The sequence below is a fragment of the Chelonoidis abingdonii genome, chromosome 2 (assembly GCF_003597395.2).
Source record: "Chelonoidis abingdonii isolate Lonesome George chromosome 2, CheloAbing_2.0, whole genome shotgun sequence".
In the NCBI taxonomy this organism is placed as follows: Eukaryota; Metazoa; Chordata; order Testudines; family Testudinidae; genus Chelonoidis; species Chelonoidis abingdonii.
The window spans coordinates 98,177,465-98,203,020 of NC_133770.1; the positions used below are offsets into that span (position 1 = coordinate 98,177,465).

Consider the following 25,556-nt stretch of genomic DNA (forward strand, 5'->3'; position numbering starts at 1 on the left):
CATCCAGAATAGGTTTTGTACCTAGAGATGTATAACTGGACTGATGTTATCATTGATATATAGCAACATATTACACTTTATGTGGTGACCTTGTTAGATCTTGTAAACTGATGGCCCTGAGATTAGTTGTTCTGTGTTACCACATGAAAGACCTTTGACTGATTTCCTGGTCTCATCACTTGCTTCTTAGGCAAGGGTTGGGAGTGCTGCAGAAGCACTCTCATTCTGTTTGACCTCTGGAAATAAAATACACCATCTGCTTTTACAGCTGGATTTAGTGAATCATTTGCCTCTGGCATATTAATCAGACATCTGTTACTGATTGAAACACCAGGTTTCTAACTGGTCATTCTGGACTCTTTTCTCCCATCAGTACACACAGGATTTCCAAGAGAAACTGCTATTAATGCAATAGAAATTTATGGGCTTGTGTAAAACTTTAGCATTAGGTTCCTGATACTATGAAAATAGAATCTTTATTTTGAGATACACTCTGATCTGTTGTTGCTACAATTATCAGTGTATAGGAGTGGCACAGCATTGTTACAGTGGTGGCGCCAAACTAGGTGTGCAATAAAAGGCATTGTTAGCATAATTTGATGCATCTAGGCCCCAAGTTGAAGCTATGAAATTAAGACTTTTATTGACTTCTGAAAGGTGAATGCACCAGTGCTTCTTTCCTCTCTTACCCTATACATCTAGAGGGAACAGTGATTATGACTCTCAATACAAAAAACTCTCCAATGGCTGAAAGCTTCTGTAAAACGTTGACAGTATATGAAATTATATACTACAAATGAGAAATATGACTGGTATTAATTATTTTGGGTAGAGATTTTTTTGGGAGCGGGAAGATTGTGTCCTTTCTAGATATAACTAAATGTAGCCATATTTGCATGGATATAGCTGGTGTTCCAAAAGAAGGCAACAAAATAGACACCAGTGTTTTCAGGGTTCAGATCCATGTATGTGATTTTCCTGAGTTGCAGATCTTTCTGTTTCTGTCCAGGCTCTCCCAGTATATCCCGAGTACAAGTGATTTAGGCTGGCCCACCTCTCTGCAGGATTCCCAAACCCTGAATGCCATGGCTGCTGCTGCATCTCTGAGTTCTTGTTCCTTCTGCCCCTCTCTTCCAAGGAACAGAGGGGGAGCCAACTGCCCAAGAGCTGGCCTTATTTTTCAGCAGCTGATAGGTGCCAGTATAAGAATCGGGATAGCCTGATAGAAATGAGTACAATTGTAAGCGTAGGAGTTCCTAGATTAGGAATAGGAACTTTTAGTCTTGTTCCTGTTGGTTGTAAATAGCATGTGATTGCAGAATGGATTTCTGTGAAATGCAGATGGGGAGGGGGGACCAGAACTGAAACATCCATAGAAAATATATAACTCATTCATTCAAATAACATATAGGGTAATATATAATGGTAAATTAAACAAAACTGGCTTAAACTCTGTGAGTTGGCGGAGATCTAAGTAGGTATAGGACATTCTTAACCTTGACTTTAATATTAATATATTTTTTTCTGGGAATTTTATTGTGTTTTTGTAACTAAAAATGTCATACACAAACACTAAAGGAGATGCTAAAATGTAATATTACCATGAGATATTTCTAATGATTTGATGATATGAAGTAACCTCTTCAATTTTTATGGCCATACTCACCCGTACACCCTAGTTGTTTTATACTACTCTGGAGAATCACAAAGCACACACTACTCTACATTCCTCTGCAATCCTTCCCCTCAATCATTCCTCCCTGGTATCCTTCACTCTCTTCTACACATACAGACACATTTTTCCCCACCTTCCTGAGCAGATGTGGCAGGTCTTGTAGCTTTTGGAAAAAAAAAATTGTTTTAAGATTAACAGTAATGTTTTGCCATTATTTTTTATTAACTGAAAGTTTATCTGTTACCAGCTGCTGATGCATAAAATCTCATCAGCAGAATATCCTCTAGCCAGTATTTGGTCCTGCCATGAGGGCAGGGGACTGGACTCAATGACCTCTCGAGGTCCCTTCCAGTCCTAGAATCTATGATGTTATAGGTAATTTTCTAAGAACAATGATTTTAGCAAGAGCCATGTGAAAATTTCTTAACTGAATACGCAACACAACTCTGTATAGAAGGGATGGAAATTGTATGGTTATTAGGCTCTGTACATGGATTTTAAAGAGGAATTGCGCATTTAAAAATCATATTTTATGCAAACTCTTACTTCATTATGTTATTCATTGTGACAGAGTGCTGAAGTCTAATAGAGGGTCAGCACTCTGATCACTGTGGCCTCAATTAGCTTCCCCAGTGATTGCTGATTGAGGAAATGAGGAGGAAGTAGTTAATCAGACAAGGAAGTTGTGTGATTTAAGAAATTAATTGTCTCATCAGCTGATTGTCTTGATAAAAGGCAGAAAGGAAGTGCTAGAACATGGAGTACAGGGCTAGCTGAGCCCAGATTGAAGGAAATTCCAAGGAAGGGAGATCTCATTTCCTCCCTGGTCCCTGATGAACAGGAGATGAAGATCATAGAGATTAGGACTGTTGTGTTGCACTGTACAGGGGTTAGTGGAGGGGACTTGAATAAATTATACAGTGTGGACACTAAAATAAGAAAGTTGGAGCCATTCCTGGGGTAGCCGGGGGAGTTGAGGGGAGGAGTGCATGCCCTTTGACAAATAAAAGCGTAGATGTTCAAAGCTGAAGGATTTAAAACAATTGCTTACACTGTTTATGTTGTTTGCCGACTTTTTAAAATTTGCTTCAGCTTGGATAGATTTGTAATGCTGCAATGTTTGGGCTGCAAATGCTGAAGGAGAATGTTAGCTTGTGTTTTAGAAATATTTCTAATTAATTTTTTAAAAAAATCTACAGTTTGGGCAATGTTTAAGTTAACGTTGTCTCTTTAAAATATGTGTCCTGAATGAAAATTAGGTAAGCATATAAAATTAGGAATATCTTATTCCACCAAGGAAATGATATAGATCAGTGGTTCTCAACCTATTTACCATTGTGGGTCACATATGCGGGTTGCATATGCAGCTCTCTGTTTTATGTGGGCCACATCCACACAATATATGTACTATCTGTATGGCTCTGAGGATGTCACATGGGTTGCAAGTGGCCCGTGGGTTGAGAACCACTGATGTAGATTCATATTGCATTAGTCAGATGTGAATTTTAAAGTGTATTTTGCACTGTACCAGAGTAAACACCCATAGGACACATCCCATACCAGTAAGGGAACAAGCAGGTGTTTTCCCATCACTGTATTATGTTTCAGTAGTTTAATATGCCCTGAGCGAAAGCTTTTCTGTGTGAACTTAAACTGGAGTACGTTTTGTTGCACAGAGGTAGAATGCTGAGCAAATTACTTGCCTCTTGAGGTTGGCCACAATTAGGCACATAAGTCAGAGCTATTGAAGTAGAATTGGACAGATTGGTATGGCAAGAAACAAGAGACTAGAGCTTCATTTAAAAAATAGTCTCGATTACAGTAACTATTTTCTTTACTTTTTGTTGTTGTTACACATGTCTTGAAATGGGGATTACAAGCACTTGGATTCATTGATTAAAAGGTGTCTGCCCACTGATTCATCTTCCTGAGGCTGATTCTAATATTCCAAATCACTGAGCAGTTTCAGGTAGCTGACTTAAAAAACAATATGTCAGAGAAATGTTTCCTTCTCTTTCCCTTAAATGTAAATTCAATTTTGTACCAGTGAAGGATTTTCTGTGTATAAAATTGTTACAACCTTAAAGTCCAGTATTTCATATCCGGCCGTGAATAGAAATGGGATCTTTATTCCATTGGAAAGGGAGTTTCTCAGTTTCCCACAGAACATTCACTTCTAGCTCTGGAAATGTCTGAGGTTAACAGACTTCAGGAGTGAATTTTTAGATACCCCTTCCCCCAAAATAAAATAAGCATTTGTTTTATGGCTCCCTCTGAGCCTGGTAGCATGGTAGTTATGGCTTAAATTTATCTCTGTCTTGTAGGATCATAACAAGTTACTGCTTTTGTATATTTTACTTTATTACGACTGATTTCTGTTCGCACTCTATGCAGGTATTTTTAGATTTTGAAGAAGTTTTCTTAAGAACTTCCTTGTTGTTTTAGATACTAATAACAAGTGCTTTGTCCTAGTGTAATAGCTACATTTCTTAAATTTTGCAGATTTTATTTGTTTAGTTGAGCTTCTCTTAAAATTATACAAGTGGAATAACAAACTCCAGGGAGTGCGGTTGTTTCAGAGGTATTTCCACATTTGGCCTCCAGTCTTGTGCCTCACTGCGCACTTTAGGCATGCAGATATGTCATAGCAGCTGCACATTATGTCATGTGTTTTTCCTTACATAAGTTTCCTGCCATTTTTTTAAAAAAAAAAACCTTTCTCTTTTTTTATTATTTAAAAAGTCAAACCACACACTCAGTTATTGTACTTAAATCGGAAACCTATCCACAATGAACACCTGAGAAAAGGATTCTACCACTTCAGCCAACAAATCATCCTCTCAGAGACTTGCTCCTGCAACTTTGTTCTCTAGGGTATTACATTGTTTAATTTTGGAAAGGTCACAGTCCCATACCAATAGGTGAAACCTGAAAACTAGGATTCAAAGTATAATGGATATAGGGAGGAAGCAGGGTCTTGTGGTTAAAGTACAAACCTAAGATTTGGGAGTCCTGCATTTTATTCTTAGCTCTATCACATTCAGATCTTGGAGGAGTCACTTAACCTCTCAGTGTCTGCTTCCCACATCTGTAAAGTGGGTTAATAAACTTATCCTGTGACAAAAGTCCTATTTCACAGGGGTGTTACTAATTTACTCCATTATTGGTGTTAGTAATCCACTTTGAGATCCTTATAGAAAGGAACTGTAGAAATGTATTGATGACATGGCTTGAACTGGATGTGTGTAGAAAAAAGTGTAATGATCGTTTCCCAAGCTCCTCCCATTTGAGAGACTAAAATGTGGAGATCTTGGTAACTGTAATTTTTTATATGTTTATACAATGCCTGGCACAAAGATGTTCAGCCTGGCTGTTGCCTTTAGGTGGTACTGCAATATAAATGTGATATAATAATATATGCTGCTTTAAGCTCTGCTGAGTTACTCAAGCTTGGTTCCCCCTTCCATAAGGTTCATATTCATTCATGGCAGGGGCGGCTCTAGGCACCAGCAAAAGAAGCAGGTGCTTGGGGCAGCAAATTATCAGGGGCAGCATAATTCTGGGGCCCCAGCTCTGACCTGAGGCAGTGTTCTGGGCTGGATCCTGACTGCCCTGTTGTTCTCTGACAGGGTGCCACTGGGGCTGTGCGGTGGGGCAGGGGGAGCATGTCCCTGCTGCTCTCCCATGGGCAGCAGCCAGCCCCCCTCAGGCAGGAGCCGGTAGTGTGGCCCTACCCCGGTCACGGAACACAGAGGGTGATGGCGGAACATGGCGACCGGGCGGGCCGCTCCTCCAGCGCCGGCTGCAGGCTCCTCCTCGGCTTGTCGCTGCTGCCACCACCTCCTCCTCCTCCCTGCTTTGCCGCCTCCTGCCCAGGGAGGGGACCGGCAGCCCAGTCTGAGCCAAACTTATGCCGCTGCACAGGTTGAGCCAGCAGCTGGCTCGCGAGGTGCTGGGGAGCAGGAGGCCTGGGCACACTGCCCTGCGATCACCAGCTGCTGGCTGGTCGGCCCCAGCAGCCGAACCCTACAGCCGCCCCAGCTCGCTCCACGTGAGACCTACAGGCGGTGCCCCCTGCCTGGCTAGCTCTGTTCCCGGCCACACCATGGGATGACTGCCCGGGATTTTGGGGTGTTGCTGAGGCTGCCCCAAGCTAGGCTCCCTGGAGTGCACTGTCCCTCCAGCCACGGGCCCCTAGGCCAGTGTGGGAGCCGGGCCGCAGTCCTGCTCTCAGAGCCTCCTCCCCTCCGCCCACTGCATAGCAAGACGTGGGACCGTGGGCATGGCTGCTACAGCCATTTCAGACTGGGATTAGTGCCGGGGGAGTGGAGGTGATTGTGCCCTGGCTGGAGGGACTGTTCAGCCCTCCCCCGCCCCCAACATGCCTGCTGCTTGCTCCTGCTGGCATGGGGCTGTGACACCCAGCTCTGGAGGGCAGCACCAAGTCCCCGGACTTGCTCGTGGGGAAGGAGAGACAGGAGGCAGAGCTGTTTGGTGTCTCCCACACAGCTTCAGGCCCCTCTGGCTACTCGGCCGCGACAGCCAGACTGGGTAGCCTGCCAGCAGCATGACTTGGTCTGACCCGCACAGACCACATGAGCCCTGGGGTTGGCGCTGATGTCCTGCCTATGCCAAGGCCTCTGGTGCAGGGGCAGCCCTAGCTCTGTCTAGGCAGAACAGCCCAGCTCACTCCATGGCCAGCCCAGTGAGTAAATGAGTACGCTAGTAGGAAATTGTTTTTTCACTAACTACAAATTCTCTGTTTTAATTATTTTTAATTTTTAACAGTCAAAAAGAAGACAAAACAAACACTGAAAAGTGAAAACATGTAAAATCTAAAAAAAAAAAAAAGGGTGGGGGGACAAATTTTTTTTGCTTGGGCCAGCAAAAAACCTAGAGCGGACCCTGATTCATGGACAGGGAGGGGTTAAAGTCTAAGCACAGTAGGCACTTGCCTAGGACTGTGGCTCCCACAGTCGTGATTATATCTGAATCAAATTTTTCATTTTAAAATATATATATTTCTAGCCCTCATGATTGAAGAAAAGCTTCAAAATTGAACCTAGGCATAACGGGTGTAGTGATACCTGTCTGAGGCTGCGGACATCCTCTGGTAGAGGGAGCAGCAGCAGCAGCCATTGGAATGAGAAAGGAAGCTGTCCGGTCTTATATGCACTATCAGAGCAGACCAAGCCCGCACTACTCTGAGGGAATCTGGGCTGTTTTTGGGGGTGTTGGATGTCTGGCTGGGCTTTTCAGGATTGCCCCAGCCCCCACTGATAAGACTTAGTAGCCACCCTGATTTCTGCTCCTCCCTGCTGGGGGAAAAAACGTGGTGATACTCTTCCAAGCACCTCCCACTTGTGGCATCAAAGTAAAATGTCACTCACAGTAGATTGTGCATATCTTTGTACTATGATCGTCCTTTTCTTTTTTTTTAATACATGTTTTGGTCACCAGTGAAATAGTTAATAATGTTGGCATTTAAATTATTGTGATTGGACATCTAAGGTGCGAATAAGCAGGACAGTTTATTCTTTTAAGAGCTGTTTCAGGCTGTCTACGAACTCATTATAACATTGGTTATGCTTGGTTCACAGTTTGAAGGTTTTTTTCACAATCATAAAGGCTAGATATTGACATTCTTAATTGTTGATGAAATTGGGAGTGTGGAGGACAAGAGGTCAACCTAAAAGAGGTATTGGATTGCCAACTCAGTACAAACAGTCCAGTTCAAATTATTTATTTTCAAGCATGTTAACAGTTAATATTGCTTTTGAAGTGAGCTGTTTTTATATTCATATCATCCCTTCTTATTCTGTACTTTTTGTCTTTTGACTGCAATAAAAATATTTTTCAGATAGTCACAGCAGTGGCAAAAACAAGCCTGTTTTGCTTCATCAGGTTTAGGAGTTTTTCTTTACAGATAACAAAAAATATCTAAAATATGTATGATTCTAAACCATTGTCTACCAATGGTGATTAAAGGAGATGTTTTGGCTGTCCTAGCTGATGCTTAAGCCATTTTAAAGGTAAACTGGGAGAAGAACATAGCGTTCATTTTCTGCGTATTTGTTAGTGTTTTTGGTGCAGTATAATACTGGACAGTTACAAAAATGTGACATTCTTATTTTCAGGAGTTGGTGATGACACAAGAGCCTGGGGACCACCTTTTGTTGGAACAGAAAGCATTTATTTTCTCAGTGTAAATCGAAATAAAAAGGTAAATAGAAGCTCCTCTGTTGTGCATTGTGGTTTGGCTTTTTCTGTGACAAGGAACTCAGAACAAACTTTATAAAATGTTGCTTTTGTGTTCTTTAGATAATATTTGTAGTAGTACTAGAGACTGGATTATATAGAACAGAAGCTTTTTTTTTTTTTTTTTTAACAAATTAGATAACTATAACAATTAGAGAGAAACCAGTAACTAACAAAGCAAGAATTCCAATTGTCTGGTTTTTCTTAAGCATGCGTTACGGGGTACAAACCCCAAATACTGTAGTTTACAATTACTTTATGTAAATATGGTAAGATTAAAATTAGCATTAAATTGGAACTGAATAGTTCTTTTAAAGAACCAGAATGAGTATTCTGAACATTTAAGGATGTATAATTTGTTACATTTGGAAGACGATAACAGGGTGAGTGACACAGGGACTTTCACATAACTAACAATATTGTATTTTTTGTTACCAGAGTATAGCTGTCAATATGAAAAATCCAAAAGGAGCAAAGATAATCAGAGAGGTATGTTCTGGTGCAATGTAAAATGCATGTTTTCAGCATAATAGCAAAGAATAAGCATTAGTATAATGGCTGATTAATCATTAAAAACAGGGTAATATCATTAATGTGTATTACATGTATAGTTGTGTTAAACAGCAATACACTGATTTTCTTTTATACACTAAAACATTTATCTTAATGGCTCGTATACAGTGCAACTCAGTTACAGTGAGTTTGGATAGTGTGAAATCCTCTTTAAAGTGGGTTTCACATTTGAGTTCCAAATTGTTTCAGTGCATTGCAATGAGAAATTGCACTTCCTTTTATAGTGCTTAGTGTAAAGCTTTTATGTGGAAAAATCAATTTCAGGTTTAAGAGTATTTCACTGTATTAGGAATGGTGAACCATCTGTTCATCTATATTTTCATTATTGTATAGCAAATGTTTGCATATGTCTACTTTGCTCACTGCCCAATGAAGTCTGTAGGAGCAGGCATGGGCCCCAATATTTTAAGTGTTTTTCATGTGTTTATCGTTGATCAGATCCTATGAATAGCAAAGCTGCCTCAATATCTGTTCACTTGCCAGATCAGGCTTCATATTTCTGTTCTGTCTCTTTCAGTTTTTCATTTTAGAACTTAAAATGTGGTTTTATTCTCAAAAGTAATTATGTAAAAATGGCACGTCATATTCAATAGAGCTATTCCTTATTTATGTCTCACCTGTTTAATTTAGTGACAGACAAGATTTTACACTTGTTATTCCTTTTAACCCTGCAGAACCAACACAGCAAAGAGCAATTTTTTGCTGGTGTTGATTATATAAAATGATGGATTCCAATTTGAGTTTGTTTTTTCTCGCTTATGCAGAAGTGAGCACACTTAATATAGAAATCATTTGGAGACCTTAAACCAAGAATTCTATAATGTCATTTTCAGAGACAGACCTCAGAATAGAACTGCAAGGCAATATTGATTGTTACTTAACTTTATAGGTTTCCTATGGATGGTTTGGAAAAATTATACAAATAAAATAATTTTGCTTAATATAAAATTGATGTATTTTAGCAGCTTCCCTCCCGTCATCTGCCACCCCACAATATCAGCACCTAACACCTGAGCAGAAACACATGGGCAGCTTGGCACTGAGACAAAATTTACTGTGCATCCAGAAGATGGACTGTTAGTGGTATAGCTTAGTGGGAGAGCTCATCTAGCACCCATAGTAGGTACAGCCACCTGCCAAGAAATACACAGATTCCAGGAAACAGGGTAAACTCTTCAAGTAAGGAGTGACAGTGCAGGAAATCCATCAAGTCCCATAACAGAGAAGGGGGTTGGAGACCCCCATCCCACCACTTCTGCACTTCTTCCTCTGTCCAGCACATTCTCCTGATTCTCTGCAGGGCTGCCCTTGATAACTATGACAATGGTGTTTCTTCCTGTTCTAAGGTTTATCAAGATTAGCTTGGAGCTAGGTAACTAAACATGCTAACTAGTCCCAACATAACCACAATAATTTCCCTCATGTAGACACAGGTTATGGCAGGACCTCACCTTAACCACCTTTCCTAATATAGGCAAACCCCAAGTGACTCTGTTGCCCAGAGAGCATTTAGGGTAAAATATGGGTCATTTCTGAAATCTCCTCCCCTACTGGTTTTACTGAAAAGCCAAAAGCTCAACAGAAAAAGATAAGTAGGGCTAATTTCTGTCCCTTTTCCCCAAACTAATTGATTATTCCTTAGGCAAGGGTTACAAAATATCTAGAAAATATAAGGAGTGTTAGAAAAACTGAAAAACCAAAGGTCATATGCTCAGGAAACATGTGGCTTCATCTTTTTTTAGTGTCATACTTGTCTGTAGATTCCTCGTCCCTTGGAGGAGGAAACCTCTTCATTCTAAGTCAGACAAATTTAAGTAGGCTCCCCAAACCAGGTTTTTCCCTCAGGAGTATTTCAACTGCATTGTTTCGTTGTCCTGACTCTCTTGACCTGGGAACAGTAGAAGCCAAGCAAGCCCCTACAGGCAAATAGTTTCCCACCAGCAGCAAAAAAATAATTAGATTTTTCCCTCAGTGCTGCTGTAGATGAAGTAAATAGGTCTGAATGGAAAAAGTCTTCCAACAGCAGATGCCTTAATAGGCAAATCATGATACTGTACAAGATCTAAAAGGAGAACCAAGGAATAGTTTAGATGCCTGAAATTGACATGAGAGTGACGGTGGAAATGAAAGAGACCATCATTCCAGCGGAGGCTGATTTCTTCCCCACAAAAAAATAAAGCTGAAAATCAAAGCCTAACAGGAAAGAAATTACAAAGCAAATTTAGCATTTGTGCAATCATTCACCTCAGATTTAAAGAGCAAGCATTCAGGCCTTGTATCAATTGCAACCAAAGCAGTGGTGTTGTAGTAACAGTAGAGATGGACTAAGGAGGTGTGTTTTTGGTTCTGGACTAGATTTTGGCAAAGTTTCTGGTCTGGGGCTAACAGGTTGGTGGTTTTAGATTATATGGTGCCAAAATCTTCCAGATTTATCCTTGTGTGATTATAGTTGGACCTAAATTGGAACCAGAAGATGGGACCTTCCCAGTGCTGGATTTGACCAAATGGGTGTGCATGAATGGATACTTTTTTCTTTAGTGGCAGATTTATAACTGGTGGTTATCTTAGTGATCAGTACATCTGGCACACACTCCATGCTGAATTCTGAGCCTTATCTAGTATTATATGTTCCATACAGAAGAAAGTTCTGTTAAATACCATAAGGAAATTCATGAATAAGAGATGTTCAGGTCTTGGGACATAATCTATCCTTAACTTACATCCTGATCCCAAGCACCAGAAAGAAGTGGTTGTGTACTCTAGCTAGAGGTTATGTGGGTACTAAAATTTTATATACAGCGTACTGAACACTTCAGAAAATCAGTTGTCTTATTTCCTAAACTTCCATCTTGGATATGGGAAAGAAGGCATGCAAAGAAATGTTCACTACATGTATCCACAGCTTTGTTAAAGAGCAAAGCCAGAAGACTATGAATGTAGGACTAGTAGTCTCAGAGAACCTTCAGGCGCATTCCACAGATGCAGCCAAAACAACTTGGGTAGAAGAGGCTTGCAAATCTGTAAATCAGCGGTCCGGTCCATTTTTTCATCCTTTTACAAAGCAATAGAAGATGGGTTTCCAGACATCTGCTCTCACATAATTAGTCACAAGGTTATTTCACCCTTGGTGCCCTAGTAACTCATGCTGCTCTTCCTTAGTCTACTTAGTTCATATCACTGTTTGCCCTTTCTAATATTTTTGGTCACTGCTGGCTGCTTCCTAAGAATGTGATGGATAGGTGGATATGCAGTTCAGTAGAGAGAAACCTAATCTTATCTGTCATTTCCTCTCTCCTAAAAGTAGCAAGTCCACTTATCTGACATCCTATCACCCTTTTGTGTTGATATGTCTGAGTATATTTTTTACAGCCCTACTTACCAATTGATCAAAATTCTCTGTCAGAGGATAAGTCTGTAGGATATATTCCTGCTGTGCATTTACTATAAATAATTCCGTAGTGGTTCTTACATAAAATTAATATTAGTTACCATAGTTTTGGGAAAACTCTCTGATGGGAAATTAATGGGCAGGCTCTTTTCTCTTCTGCTGTTCTTGACCAACAGCTCTAGCTGCCTCTGTCTCTGAAGTCAGCAGATCCATCCCATGCTCATGCCTATGTCAGAGAAGAGAAATTGATAGGTGCGGTGGGATACAACTTATTTTTATTGAATTCTTTTAAAAGTTCTCCCCAAAAGGACAAATTGGCAATATTAATATTACTTTCTAAAACATTTCTTCTTTTAATAAAATAGTATCTGTTTTTAGTATTGGTGTTTTCCAAATAATGAGTGCAATTATGAGAGAGAGAAACAGAAATCTATATTTTTTGTACTTATACCACCACCTTTTTACTAAGATATAAAGTTGAACAGAATAGCGTACTAGCTGTATTAAGTACAATTCCAGTGCATGCACCTTTTTGTTTCCATTCATTATTGGAGTCCAAAATAAGAAAGCTAGACTTCATATTCAGAGATCTAAAGTGGGGCATGAACAGTGGAATTCGATTGCTATTAAGTCACAGCTCTGTGTCAGGGTTAGAGTGATCTGATTGCACCAGCAAGGCATCAGGGTGAGACCAGAGCCTTGTAGAGCTCCCGAGTAGGACGGTTAGTGCAGCAGTGATGAGTGATGAGTTCACTTGGATGATTGGCCTTAGTCTAGCCCAAGTGCGAGCAGCCACATTGCAAAGCCAAATCTGAGTTACTGTGTCCTCACTAATGGCGCATTCCCCTGTGTGTGTCACTAGACTTCTGGGGGTATTTTCCATGGTTCTTTGTGCTGCAGTAAACTGAGTGGCTCTGATTTTTTTTCCTGGTGAGTTGTGGGATAACTTGTCTCTCCTTCTGGGTCCGTTGGGGTGAGAGTAGCATGATCAGATGTCCTGACTTTATAGGGACAGTCCCGATTTTTGGGTCTTTTTCTTATGTAGGCTCCTATTACCCCCACCATCCCCAGTCCCGATTTTTCACATTTGCTATCTGGTCACCCTGGGTGAGAGGGGGAGGACATTGTGAGAAAGCATTGGAGGACTATCAGCGATTGAAAGAGTTAGCCTATGTCCTCGCTACAAAGTGGGTGAATTACCAGCCTGAGTGAAAGTGGTACCTGAGATCTAGCCTGTATCCCCAGCTGGGCCAGCCACCCTGTGTCTGAAGTACAACCAAACTCTGGTGAGATTTTTTTTGGTGTGTGGGCAAGAGGGGTTAGGGAAACAACATAGTAAATGCCTGCATTAATTCTACAGGGAGGACACCCTTAAAGAGTGTTCAAAGTGTGCTCCCCATCTTACCTGACTGTTTCTGCTAGCCTGTGCAGAGAGGTTGGAGGGCTATGGTCCTACCTTCTTCTGTCTTCCAGGTTAGCACTGACAGTAGCACTAGCTCTGTGGTACCCTTGTTCTCTATGAGGGACAGGACTCCTCCCATGCCAGTCACACACTTTTTGTAGCTTCCACGAACTACTGTGCATTTCATTTCTCAGCAATGGAATGATGAATTAAATAACAATCAATCCTCCCCCATTAAAATTCAACAACATTTATTACAAATCTAGAGACAATTCCGCAAAAGGCTTTAAATAATTTTAAACCAGTCACGTTGTAGTCCTGGATTTTCTTGATACTGTCCCTTGACATTAAAATGCACTTTTACCTTATGTCAAACTTACAAAATATCTATGGATGTTATTAGTGTCTCCTCCATGCAGCCAATCCAATCATTCATAAGTTGCGTGCCTTGTTGTCTGAACAAGAATCAGTTTCTGTCTGCCTGGCTAAATGTTTGCTGGCTTAGCTTTTTTCTTTGGCCTTAGATACAGTAAAACAGCCTGCATGCTAGAACAATAATGGTTGTGATTGCTGATATGATGACACTAGTTTATGGAAACTGTTCCAGTGTACTGTACATAGTAATCAGCCAGATACATGATAGCTCCAGAAAGTAGAACTCTGGTCAACTTGCAGTAATCTAAAACAGTTCACTTTTGCACAAAGCCTGTGCTTAATTAATGTACATGTATATGTGTATGTGTCAGTGGATTGTTTCTCAGATTCCTTTAAATGATCACCACCATCTTCTCAGGTATAAGCCTATTTCTCCAGAAGTTCATAATTAACTTTGTTCGCATGACCTAACCATTTATAAATAGGTCCAGATATAACTCCCCATTTGTGGGGATGAGTGAAGGTATGATTTAGGCTCTGATTCAAAGTCCATTAAAATCATTAGGAGTCTTTCAATTGATTTCAGTAGGCTTTGGATCAGACTATTTATATAATGTACAATAACTAAATAGATATTTCCTATATTGTGCAACAGAGGGTTGATTTACATTAAAAAAGTACACTGAAATAAAAGGCGTAAATTCAGACTGATTTAGGGCTGGTCTAGACAGACAATTGTAGTGGTTTAAATATAAAGGTGTGAGGGTTTTTTTGTTTTGTTTTAATTCTGATTCAACTGGTGCAACTTAGTGTAGATGCTGATCTATTTATTTAAACTTGGTTTATATTGTGTAATTTATGTTGGTAAATTTACATGCATAAGCTAAATCTGTATAAATGTATTTAATTAATTTTAAACCTATATCCACACATGAAAGTTACACCAATTTAACTAAATTGATTTAAGATAAATGTCTAGGCAAGTTGACAATAATCAGTTTTAGGATACTGGTTTAGTTAAATTGATGCAAAGATTCTTTATGTGGAAATATATAAAGTATAAAGGAAATGTTGATAACCAAGGATTAGCCTTTGAGTATTCACTCATAATAAATCCTTTCCCCCTCATTGAACAGGTGAAAATAATAAGAGAGATCTCTGTATCTTTAACCTTTAAATTGCCTTTCTTGGTAAAAGCCCTTGGGGTCAACTATAAAAGCATATGAAGAATATATCCAGATCAAAAGCTTTAGTTGCAGAGCATAAGAAATAGATACACTTGAGAAAAGGGTGGTGGTCTTTTGTTTGCTATGTTGAGAAACAGTCCACTGACCTGGAGTTTTCTAGGTTTAGAAAGCAGCTGCATCCTATCACATTGTTTATAAGCATTGTCATTTCTGCTATGATACAGAAAGTCAAGCTCCAGGACTAGATATTCTATTCCTGAAGCTGCCTTTAGGATTTTCATGTAACATAATCGGATAGTTATATGCTAAAATAGACAGCACCCAGGCCCATGAAATATATTAAAAGATACTGTATGTGAAATTAATAGTTTGGAAATTTAAAAACACTGTTGCCAAAAACATCTATTTCTGCCACAGAAAAAACAGCAATGGATGAAGGGTGCTTCCTCTTCTCCCTACTCGTTCCTAAAATTAGGAAAGACCAATATAATGTCAGTGTTTGTCCTGTTAAATGTAGACAGCCTTTGGCCAGTTGCCATGATGACAACTTATAACAACATTTACGATACATTCAAGATTTTAATAGTGAATCCATTCTAGACAGGCAACACTTCTAGTATGTAACTGACCAGAGTAGAGAAGCCATTTGTTCAGAATAACAAGTTTATTTAAGCCAGTCACAATTACCTTGTGACTTCTGTACTGTAGGAAAGCCAAGAACTATCTTGTTTACTGAAATTTTAAATTAAGTTATGTGGGGAACTTGTTGAACTTTCAGAAGTTGATTAAGAATTCTGACTCATCTTTGTCTTTTCTTTCAGCTTGCAGCTGTGTCTGATGTTTTTGTGGAAAATTATGTCCCTGGGAAACTGGCTGAAATGGGCCTGGGGTACGAAGACATTAACAAGATTGCTCCTCACATTGTGTACTGTTCAATAACAGGTATTTTAACTTTGCAGACTTGTGCAAAGGCTCATAATTTCATTTATTGTTTCCAAAATTCTGCAGCAGAAGGCATGCCATTTTATACAAACCTTCCTGGTTTGTTTATGCTCATTCAGATTAATGGAATGATATTTCTGGAGACTGACATTTTCTATATATGTAGAAAGCAGGTGTAGGGAAAATAGCAGTTGGCACCATGTAAACTCCTTTACGATAACTTGCTCAATATAGGCGCTGTTATAGTGGATCAAACCTGTGGTCCATCAAGTCCAGTATCCTGTCTTTGGCTGTGGCAGTACCAGAGGGAGGGTCAAGACACCCCACAATAGTCAGATGTGGAATAATAATCTATCCCACACAAAGCTCTCATTCGTATATCTAATAGTTAGGAATTGGTTTAAATCCTGAACCATGAGGTTTTATATTCTTCACAGCCTTCTGTCATGAATTTAGGGTTGACATGAGAGGCACTTACTACTGCTATTTACCTTGGACTTTAGTTTGGAAAGCTGTAGTCTTTATCCTGATTTCATAGTATTAATTGGAGTTTGTAAAGGGAATTGTCTTAGGATATAATTCTTGGTGTATGAATTTTTAAAAATGCAGAAATACCACCCTAGGCCCTGATCCTGCAAACATTTATGTGTATGCTCACCTTTATTTATGTGAATAGTTCAATGTTTCACATGTGTAAGTGTTTGCAGGATCAGGGCCTGAGGTGTAATTAAAAAAAATTACTATATTAAAAGGTGTTGCATTAAAAAAACAGGCCTAATATGGTAAGGTCAACATTTGATAGTTAAAGGTTCTTTAGATCTGCTATGTCTACTCTGATGTTTAGAGTTATGGTAGAAATGAGATTTCTGCCTTAAATTCCTATTTTAAATAAATTATAACTTAAACAAATATACTGTTTAGAATGAACTTTTAACAACTTGGCTCAATCCAGAAGGAAAACAAATCACGAAAACACATTTAGCAATTTTTGAATTTTCTGACTGTGAAGAATTTTTTGCACATATATGCACTTATATAATTAGAACCAAATACCTCTTTTTAAACTTCATACTTACCATGCATAAAGAAATGTGTTTTGAAATAACAAAAGACAGAGATGTTTGGAAATAGCGTATGGCGTATATTCAATAAACTGTTTTATTTTAGAAAATGCATCTACATCGGGAGGCCAACCTGAGCCTGAGAAGGAGCCAGAATTTACCAATATACATTGCCAAAGAGCCACAATAATATGTCAGCAGCCCACCATCAGCTCCCCCAGAGCCTCCCACCCACTAGCAGCCCCTCCAATCAGCGCCTCCCCAATCAGCTGTTTTGCAGCATCTGGGAGGCTCTGGGGGAAGGGGATAGAAGTGAGGGCATGGCAGGCTCAGGAGAGTGGGCGGGAAGGGGTGGAATAGGGGCAAAGCCTGTGGCAGAGCCAGGGTTGAGCAGTGAGCACCCCCTGGCACATTGGAAAGTTGGTGCCTGTAGCTCCAGCCCCACAGTCGGTGCCTATACAAGGAGCAGCATATTAACTTCTGAAGAGCCACATGTGGCTCCGGAGCCACAGGTTGGCCACCCCGATCTACAGGAATTTACAGAGTGGGTCTGAGGTGACCTTTTGATGTATTATACTGCAGGTTCATCAATGGCCTGAACTTTAGGAGTGCTGAGCATCCATGTCTCCCATTGAAGTCTATGCAAAGTGAATATATATATCCCAGTTCTGGTTTTTCAAAATATGTTCCAAAATATGTCTTTTGAGACACCTGAACTGTCCCACTTTTTTGTTTCATCACTCAAAACGCTTGGATTTTTTATAACTACAAAATGTTTTTTCAAGAATTATGGCTATCCTGAGTAGAATTTGCATTGTGTTTACTGAGAGAGACAAGTGAAATGAGCATCAGGGGAGAAGAGCAGGTTTTGGACTGAAGATAAGTCAACTGATAGTCTCTACAGTCAGTGCTGTTCTTTTGCTCAAAGTAATGTTAACAACACTTGTTCACTGTTTAATTATAAACTAGTTCAGACCGTAAGTTACTGGGAAAAAAAACCCTACAGTCCAAGAAATATCCAGAAACTGGCAGTGTTGATACCAGCATGCATTTTTAAAAAGAAGTGTACTTTAGCTTTGTGTGACTACTTCATGACCCTAAATAGCGTTGCCACAATAGTACCCCAGTTTTGGATTTTGCAAGTATAGTCACCCCAAGACTATGGGCTCATTAGAAATTTTCAGTTGAAACATTTTTAACAGGAAATTGGGTTTTTGGTGAAACAATTTTTTCACAGAAAGTTTCTGTTTCCTTTTAAAAGTTTTTGTCGAAAAATGGAATGTCCCAAAAACTTAAATATTTTGGCAGAAATACAAGTTTTTGGTACTTGTATTTCTGTTGAATTTTTTTCCCTGTTAAATTTAGACAAAAATGAAAATTTACATTTTTATCAAAATTTTCCATTGAAGAATATATATAAGATTCTGTGGGACTTCCAGATCCAGACGGACAGGCAGGTACTGGCCAATCAACCAGACATCGTGGTAATAGACAAGGAGCAGAAGACAGCGGTGGTGATAGATATAGCAGTGCCAAGTGACAGCAACATCAGGAAGAAGGAATATGAGAAGCTGGAGAAGTACCAGGGCCTGAAAGAGGAACTAGAAAGGATGTGGAAAGTGAAGGCCAAAGTGGTCCCAGTGGTGGTAGGAGCCCTCGGGGCTGTGACTCCTAAGCTGGGTGAGTGGCTCCAACAGATCCCAGGAACAACATCAGAGCTCTCTGTCCAGAAGAGTGCAGTGCTAGGAACAGCTAAGATACTGCGCAGAACCCTCAAACTCCCAGGCCTCTGGTAGAGGACCCGAGGTTGAGGAAGACACATACCTCCCTTATGGGTTTTTTGGGTATTTTTTTTTTTTTTTTTTATATATATATATATATATATATATATATATATTAACCAGCTCCACTGTGGAATTCTCAGTCCCTCTGAAAATGAGGGGGGAGGAAGCAGGGTCACGTTTCCCCCCGATTTACTGCTTGGCTTGGACTGAGCATGCTCGGTAACACTCCTGAAACCGTCTGCCCTCACAGTTCCCCCACTTTCAGCAGGCACAGGTCACCTCTGATAGTTTCTAAATAGTCTGCATATTTTACTTAGATCTTAGATCAACGCTATTTTCCTGCGACAGTAACTGTCTTAATCTTTTCTACTTATCTCCTGTGCTGTTGATTAAAACATTTTGAAGCTACTAGTAAAACAAACTCAGTGATGTACAAGATATATAAAGGTTGAATAAATTTGTGGGGTCTAAGTGCTGTACCTTGCAACTGGAGGGAATAGTGGTTGGATGCTTGAAGGAGGCAATTCATTCTTCTAATGTTCTTTGATTTTTTTAAAGGCCAAGCAAGTTTGGGCTGGCTCGTGCATGAATGACTGACCATGTCACAATACGTGGTGCTCTAGCTATTTTTCTTTCTCTGTATGTTGCATTCTGACCACAACTTTTGTCTTCTGATTTGATCACTTCTTGATTTGTTGGCAGCTTTTTAATTTTTGTAATCAGTTGAATCCTGTACTCTTTTTAGATTTCACTCTTCCAAAGGTGGGGCTAATGTTATTTCATGGTTTCTGTCTGAAAGTTTTGATTTCAGGCCTCACAATAAGACAACCACCAACTGAAAAGATACTACTGAAGTTCAAGAAGTATTGGGCTCAAAAGTTCCCGCTTCAGTGTTTTGCTAGTACGGGTTTCTCCAAGATGATGATGATGATGATTAATAATCTGATTGTTATTCAGTTGGAATGAAATCCTGCTCTCATTGAAATCAATAGCAAAGTTCCTAGTCAGTGGGGCCAGGATGTCACCCTTGATTCCTTTTCTGTATTTTGTCTACAACAGACTTATAATTTTAGATTTTCAAAATGTTTGGGGTTTTGGGGGGGAAGTGGGGGTGGAATTATTGTGATACACCAAGATGTTTATTCACGTATGTTACAGATTTGAAATCAGGATATCCCAATATGTTTTCTTTGTCTCATGCCTTCTCCCTTTAGAAATGAGTGTAAACTTGTGCATTTAGGACTGCTTAGTAAATTGTACATTTACTGTTGTTTGTTGACAGCTGAGATAGGGGAAGGATCTTTGATCATTTGGAAATGTCTGGGAAGTGAAAGGGAGCAGGCTACATGAGATCAACTAGAACTGGATTCATGTAAATTTGTTTAAAGTGGGAAAACTCACAAATGGAAAAGCTTGGGCGTATGTTCACTTTAAGGATAACTCTCTTTTTGTTTCCTACCTTAAAGCTGGTGATGTCTATTGATGAGTTTAATGTCTTAGAGCAGGGTTTCTCAAACTTCATTGCACCGTGACCCACTTCTGACAACAAAAATTATAATATGACCCTGGGAAGGGGGACTGAAGCCTGAGCCCCACCACCCCAGGCTCGAGAGCCCAGGCCCAACGCCTGCCATCCGGGAGGCACCAAAGCTTGAGGGCTTCGGCCCTGGGTAGTAGGGCTTGGATTTTGGCTTTAGCCCCAAGTGCCAGCAAGTCTAACGCTAGCCCTGGCAACACCATTAAAATGGTGTCGTGACCCACTCTGGGGTCCTGATCCACAGTTTGAGAACCATTGTCTTAGAGAAACCATCAGTCTAGGTCCATGCCTTTCACTTCCAGGTGCTGTAGAGACTCCTTTAGCCTGGCACATGTCTTCCTCCTCCAACTCTGAGACCTCCAACATGACCAGCAGTTCTGTTACCTCCACCCAAGAAGTCTCACCCGCTGGTTTTTTATCAGGATCTTCTCAGGATCTGGAAGCTAGTGGTTGCTGAGGGGGGACCTCTGCATGGAACCCCTACTACACATCTTCCATCTTCGTATGCAGGTGGTGGAGTCCTCCTTGGTGTGTCGAAGGTTGTACCTGGCTGGTACCACCAAATTTGGAGACCTCCTGGACTAAGATCAGAAGGACTAGGGTGGAGCCCTCATGGGGCTGTCCACCATGTGCATGCTCCAGGAGGTGAGGGCAGCCTTGCCTCCTGCTCCCCTCGCTTACCTTGTCCTGAAGTAATGGATGGCCATCTTGGCCAGTGCTAGCAAGAGGATGATGGTGAGGTACTGCACCTTTGTGGGCCCAAGGATGGAATGTGCTAGAATCAGAAGCTGCAGGGAAGAGTACACAGCTCTTGTAGGAGGGTGATTCCTGCCCACCCCTCATCCATGGCCTTCCAGAACTTGTCATCTGGCCCCCGACCTGCAAACCCCCCTCACCCTGGCTATCTTCCGACTTGCCACCTGAGTCAGCTGAATGACATCATGCCAGTCTGCCTCTGAGCTGCACCCAGAAAACATCTGTACATATTCGTGTTTCATACCATCCACTTCCTTGCTCTTGTGTCGTGCCCTGACACCGTGGTGGGACCTGTGCCCACCAGTGGAGGGCAAGGAACCATGGTAGGCCAGTCTGTACTCCGCTCTGATTCCATGGCCTGCCAGGGTTATTAGTTGGTGGTTCCTTCTTGGTGCCGTGAACATGGCTGTGTTCCTGGTAGAGTTCACAAAGTCCTCCAACTCCTGTCCCTTTTGTGGCAACCTCCAGTCGTCTTGCCCAGCCAGGCCCAGTTCCCTCCTCATGATTCCTCATCTAGTCTGTCTCTTCTCACCCTCCTCCAGTCTCTGTGGCCATCATCTCTCACTCCCACTCTCCCCTCCACAGCTGTTCCCAGTTCCAGTCTCTCTCTCTCTGGGCTCCTTTTCCAGTCTGTGTCATTCTCACCCTGGTTCTTGTACTAGACTCAGCCAGCCAGCCTCAGTTCTTCCTCCACACCCTGCCCCTTGTCAGATCTGTCTGTCCCTCACCTCATCCCCTAGTCTCCTTGCTCAGCCAATTCCAATCTTCCCCCCATTCCTCATCTCACCATTATTAATCTTTCTCTCTGTTTCCTTCCTTCTTTCCCAGTCCCAGTCCTGCTCCATCTCAGCTCCTTGTCCCAATCTACTCCTTTTCACACCTGATCCACCTCTTATCCTCTCTGCATTTGAGTTAGGCCCCTTCCTCATCCACACTGTCTGGTGCCAGTAAACGGAGGTCATTGAAAGCACACAAGCTACAAGGTCCCTACTCTTAGTTCTGGTGCTTGGCCCCACCCTGACCCATAGCAGCCATGAGCAACAACTGCGAGGAGAGTCTAGCTTGTGCACCTGTAGCCCTGGGCTGGAGCATGCTCAGTTGCTTTGTAGGGACAGCAGTCGCAGATAGAAGCTGTGAGGGGATAAAGTGTGATTAGTGCTGCTGGAATCTTTTGAGATCCTACACCTTGCCAAAATTCAAGTCTGTTACAAAGAATTGGTGTGGTAGACATTCTCAACAAAACAGTTAGGGGTGTGTGTGTGTGTGTGTGTGTGTATTTTGCATGGAAATGGTTGAACTCTTTTGATGGAAGCTTTTCAAAACAATTCTGCAGGAGGCAAACATCTAATACGGAAATCTTCAACCCAAACGATTAAAGTTTGGCAGAGTTATAAGGAGCTGAAAACAGCCTCTTTTATAAAAGGAAGTGTTGGGAAACCTTAATAATAGGTGCTGCAAGCACCACCTCAAATTTAGGACCTGATCTAAAGACTATTGAAATCAGTGAAAAGATTCTGTTGACTTCAGTGTGCTTTGGATCAGGTATTTCAGAATTATTTTTTGTTGATCTTTATAACACATTTGTAATTAGTTTAACAGTGGGGTAATAGTTAATCGGCCAGTTAATGGTTGCACTGAAAAACTTGATGCATTTGGAACCTTCCTCAACTACCTCCTTTCTCATAAAGCTTTGTTTATAAAGTGTTACTCAAAAGTTAGTGATGAGAAAACAAATTTTACGTTAATGTCTGAAACCTGCAATTGCTTAAACTCACATGTAACTTTACCCTTTTGGATAGTCATTGAAGTCATTAACATTATCTAAACAAGTCTGATTTGAAGTCAGTGGGACTATCCATGTGAGTAAAGGTGCCTGAGTGTTTGCAGAATCAGGCCCTTAGTAATGTAATTATATATGTTAAATGAATATGTATGTGTGGTGGTTGCTTCAGCCAGAAGTTATGTGAAAGTTTTACAGAATTTTCTGTAGGTTGCTGCTATACAGTATTTTTATTAAAAATCATACCAACTGGACGTATTAATCAACACTTGTCCCTGGTGAGTGTCTGCAGTGCTGTTTTTCCAGTATCATAAATAAATTGATTGGTGAAAAAAATTAAATGTTTTGAGAATAATTCTGAATACATTTTTTGACAATGGATATTATTATTATTCCAGGATGTCAGTGGTCACCATAAGAATCACTTTATTTGTCCCTAGGACAGTAGAAACATGAAGAGAATACACAAGGTGACACTGACAAGCCAGGAGATGTGAAAGAGCAACTCTAAATTAATAAGATGTATCGTATCTAGACTTTGGTCAGTGCAGTCTTCTACACAAAAGCAATACTATTTTGGAACTGCCTCTTTTTAAAAATTTTTGGATTGCTGTGCTTAAAGTAGCAATTGTTAGCAGTTTATGAGACAAATAGCTTATCAGAAAGGCAGGGTCATGCACGGGTGAAGAGTTTACACATAGGTAAGCCAAATGCTAACTCCTTTTTGGAATTTTGGAAAGATGATTAGTAAATTGAGTTTCTTATCTAAACAAGTCTGATTGAATTTATGTAGCATTGTACTGGTTGTTGCCCTGGTGCTAGAATCTTTGTGATATTTCCCAACATTTCTGCTGTTTTCTGAGCACTCTTGAGCCTCCTAGATTGTCTGTTCTCACTCACAAGTTGGCTTCATTGCTAATTAGAGTAATCTTAAACTAGTTCTAAGTCTAATATGTTCTGACAGCTCTGTGGTTGAGATTGGTTTAAGTTTATGAAAACCGGCCAGTTAAAGTAAACCATGCGTGTGCTGGTCACAGAGGAGTGACCATTTGATGCTGTTGGTATGGACTTGTTTAGCACTTCGTTATAACTATGAGAAAGTTAATTAGAACCTTTTTCTGAACATTAGGGGGCAGTGTTTAAAAGGACAACATTCGCTGCCGAGTATTACTTCCAAATCAAAGTGCTGGGATTTTTAAATATTTTTTAAAAGCAGCAGAGAATCCTGTGGCACCTTATAGACTAACAGATGTCTGTTAGTCTATAAGGTGCCACAGGATTCTCTGCTGCTTTTACAGATTCAGACTAACACGGCTACGCCTCTGATACTTTGTAACTCAGAACTCTGTGGGGGAAAATCTGCTTGTGTTTTATGAGATTTTTGAGTTTGATTTTTGGTTGGTCTTTGAATGATAACACTAATTCCTCCTATAATTACCTGACTATTAATTTAAAAAGAGTTTTTGTCTATATTTTAGATTTTCGGTTTGAGTTGTGCTTGCTTTTTCTCTTGCGTAAAGGTGATTTGAAACTGTAGCTTTCCTTATTTTCCTTCCCATTGCCTTTTTTTTTTATCCTTTTCAAAAAAGAGTAGATACAGTCACTGCATCATATATAGGTAGTTTCTCTACTGTTTTAGTGCCAGTATGAGAGCTCTTTCAGGTGTCCCCTTTTTAAGTGACCATAGCTCCATTGATACTTCTGGGAGATCCTAGTATGGTAACAGTTAGGATTTATTATTAGTAATTAATTATTTGTATTGTAGTTGTAGATAAGATGTATTAAGTACTGTGCAGACATATAGGAAAATACACTCTGCCCAAAACAGCTTACAGTTTAAGGTCCTGATCCTGCAAATAGTTATGTACGATAGTCACCTTACAGAGTATGACACTGCTCAAATGATCAGAGTTATTCATGTGCATAATTGTTGTCAAGGTTGTGGCCTGAAAAGACACCTCCACTAAAAAAATAGATTAAAGATTGGGGGAAAGGGAAACAACTTATGAGCAGTGGTGGATTTAGAGTTAGTGGGACCTTCATTTTCAGGCCTCTCCTCCCATCGAGACCCAGCCAAGAAAAAAAATATTCTCTCTTATCTCCCCTGCCCTGGTTTTCATTCTTTTTTTCTTTCATCCTCCTATATTATAAGTAATGGGAAATACATGAAAATAAAGTGAGTTACCTGGATTGGGGCAGGGGGTTGCGGTGCGGGAGGAGGTGAGGGGGGGTGGTTGGGCTCTGGAAGGAAGTTTGGGTACAGATTCTGGGCAGGGAATTGGGGTGTGGGAGGAGGGGTGAGGGGTGCAGGCTCTGGGAGGAATTTTGGGTGCAGGATGTAGGCTCTGGGGTGCAGGAGAGGGTTGGGGGGTGGCTCCCAAAGTGACCAGCGCGCGCACACCCCTCTGGCAGCAGCTCCTAGGCGGGGGGGAGGGGCAGGCAGGGGCGGCTCCAGGCACCAGCGCTCCAAGCACGTGCCGGGGGCAGCCTGCCGGTCGCCATAAGGGTGGCAGTCAGGCTGCCTTCAGTGGCATGCCTGTGGGAGATCTGCCAGTCCCACCGTTTTGGCGGCAATTCGGTGGCAGGTACGCCGAGGGCGCAGGACTGCGAGATCTCCCGCAGGCATGCCTCCGAATCTGACCAGCGGACCTTTCGCAGGCGTGCTGCTGAAAGCTGCCTGACTGCCGTGCTTGGGGTGGCAAAATACATAGAGCTGCCCCTGGGGGCAGGTGGTCTCTGCGTGCTGCTACCCACAGGCACTGCCCCCACAGCTCTCATTGGCCACAGTTCCTGGCCAATGGGAGCTGCAGAGTTGGCAGCCGGGGTGGGAGAAGCATG

At 41.1% G+C, this 25,556-nt stretch overlaps 1 protein-coding gene across 3 annotated transcripts in view; it reads left to right on the forward strand.

The window, feature by feature from the left end:
• Nucleotides 1-25,556, forward strand: part of SUGCT (succinyl-CoA:glutarate-CoA transferase) — a 489,378-nt gene that overhangs the window by 6,322 nt on the left and 457,500 nt on the right. For all 3 annotated transcript variants that reach the window (XM_032793445.2, XM_032793446.2, XM_032793447.2), the window contains 3 exons: nucleotides 7,813-7,898; nucleotides 8,372-8,422; nucleotides 15,680-15,800. In XM_032793445.2, coding sequence (XP_032649336.1) covers nucleotides 7,813-7,898; nucleotides 8,372-8,422; nucleotides 15,680-15,800 — 258 coding nt within the window. The remainder of the gene's footprint in view (nucleotides 1-7,812; nucleotides 7,899-8,371; nucleotides 8,423-15,679; nucleotides 15,801-25,556) is intronic.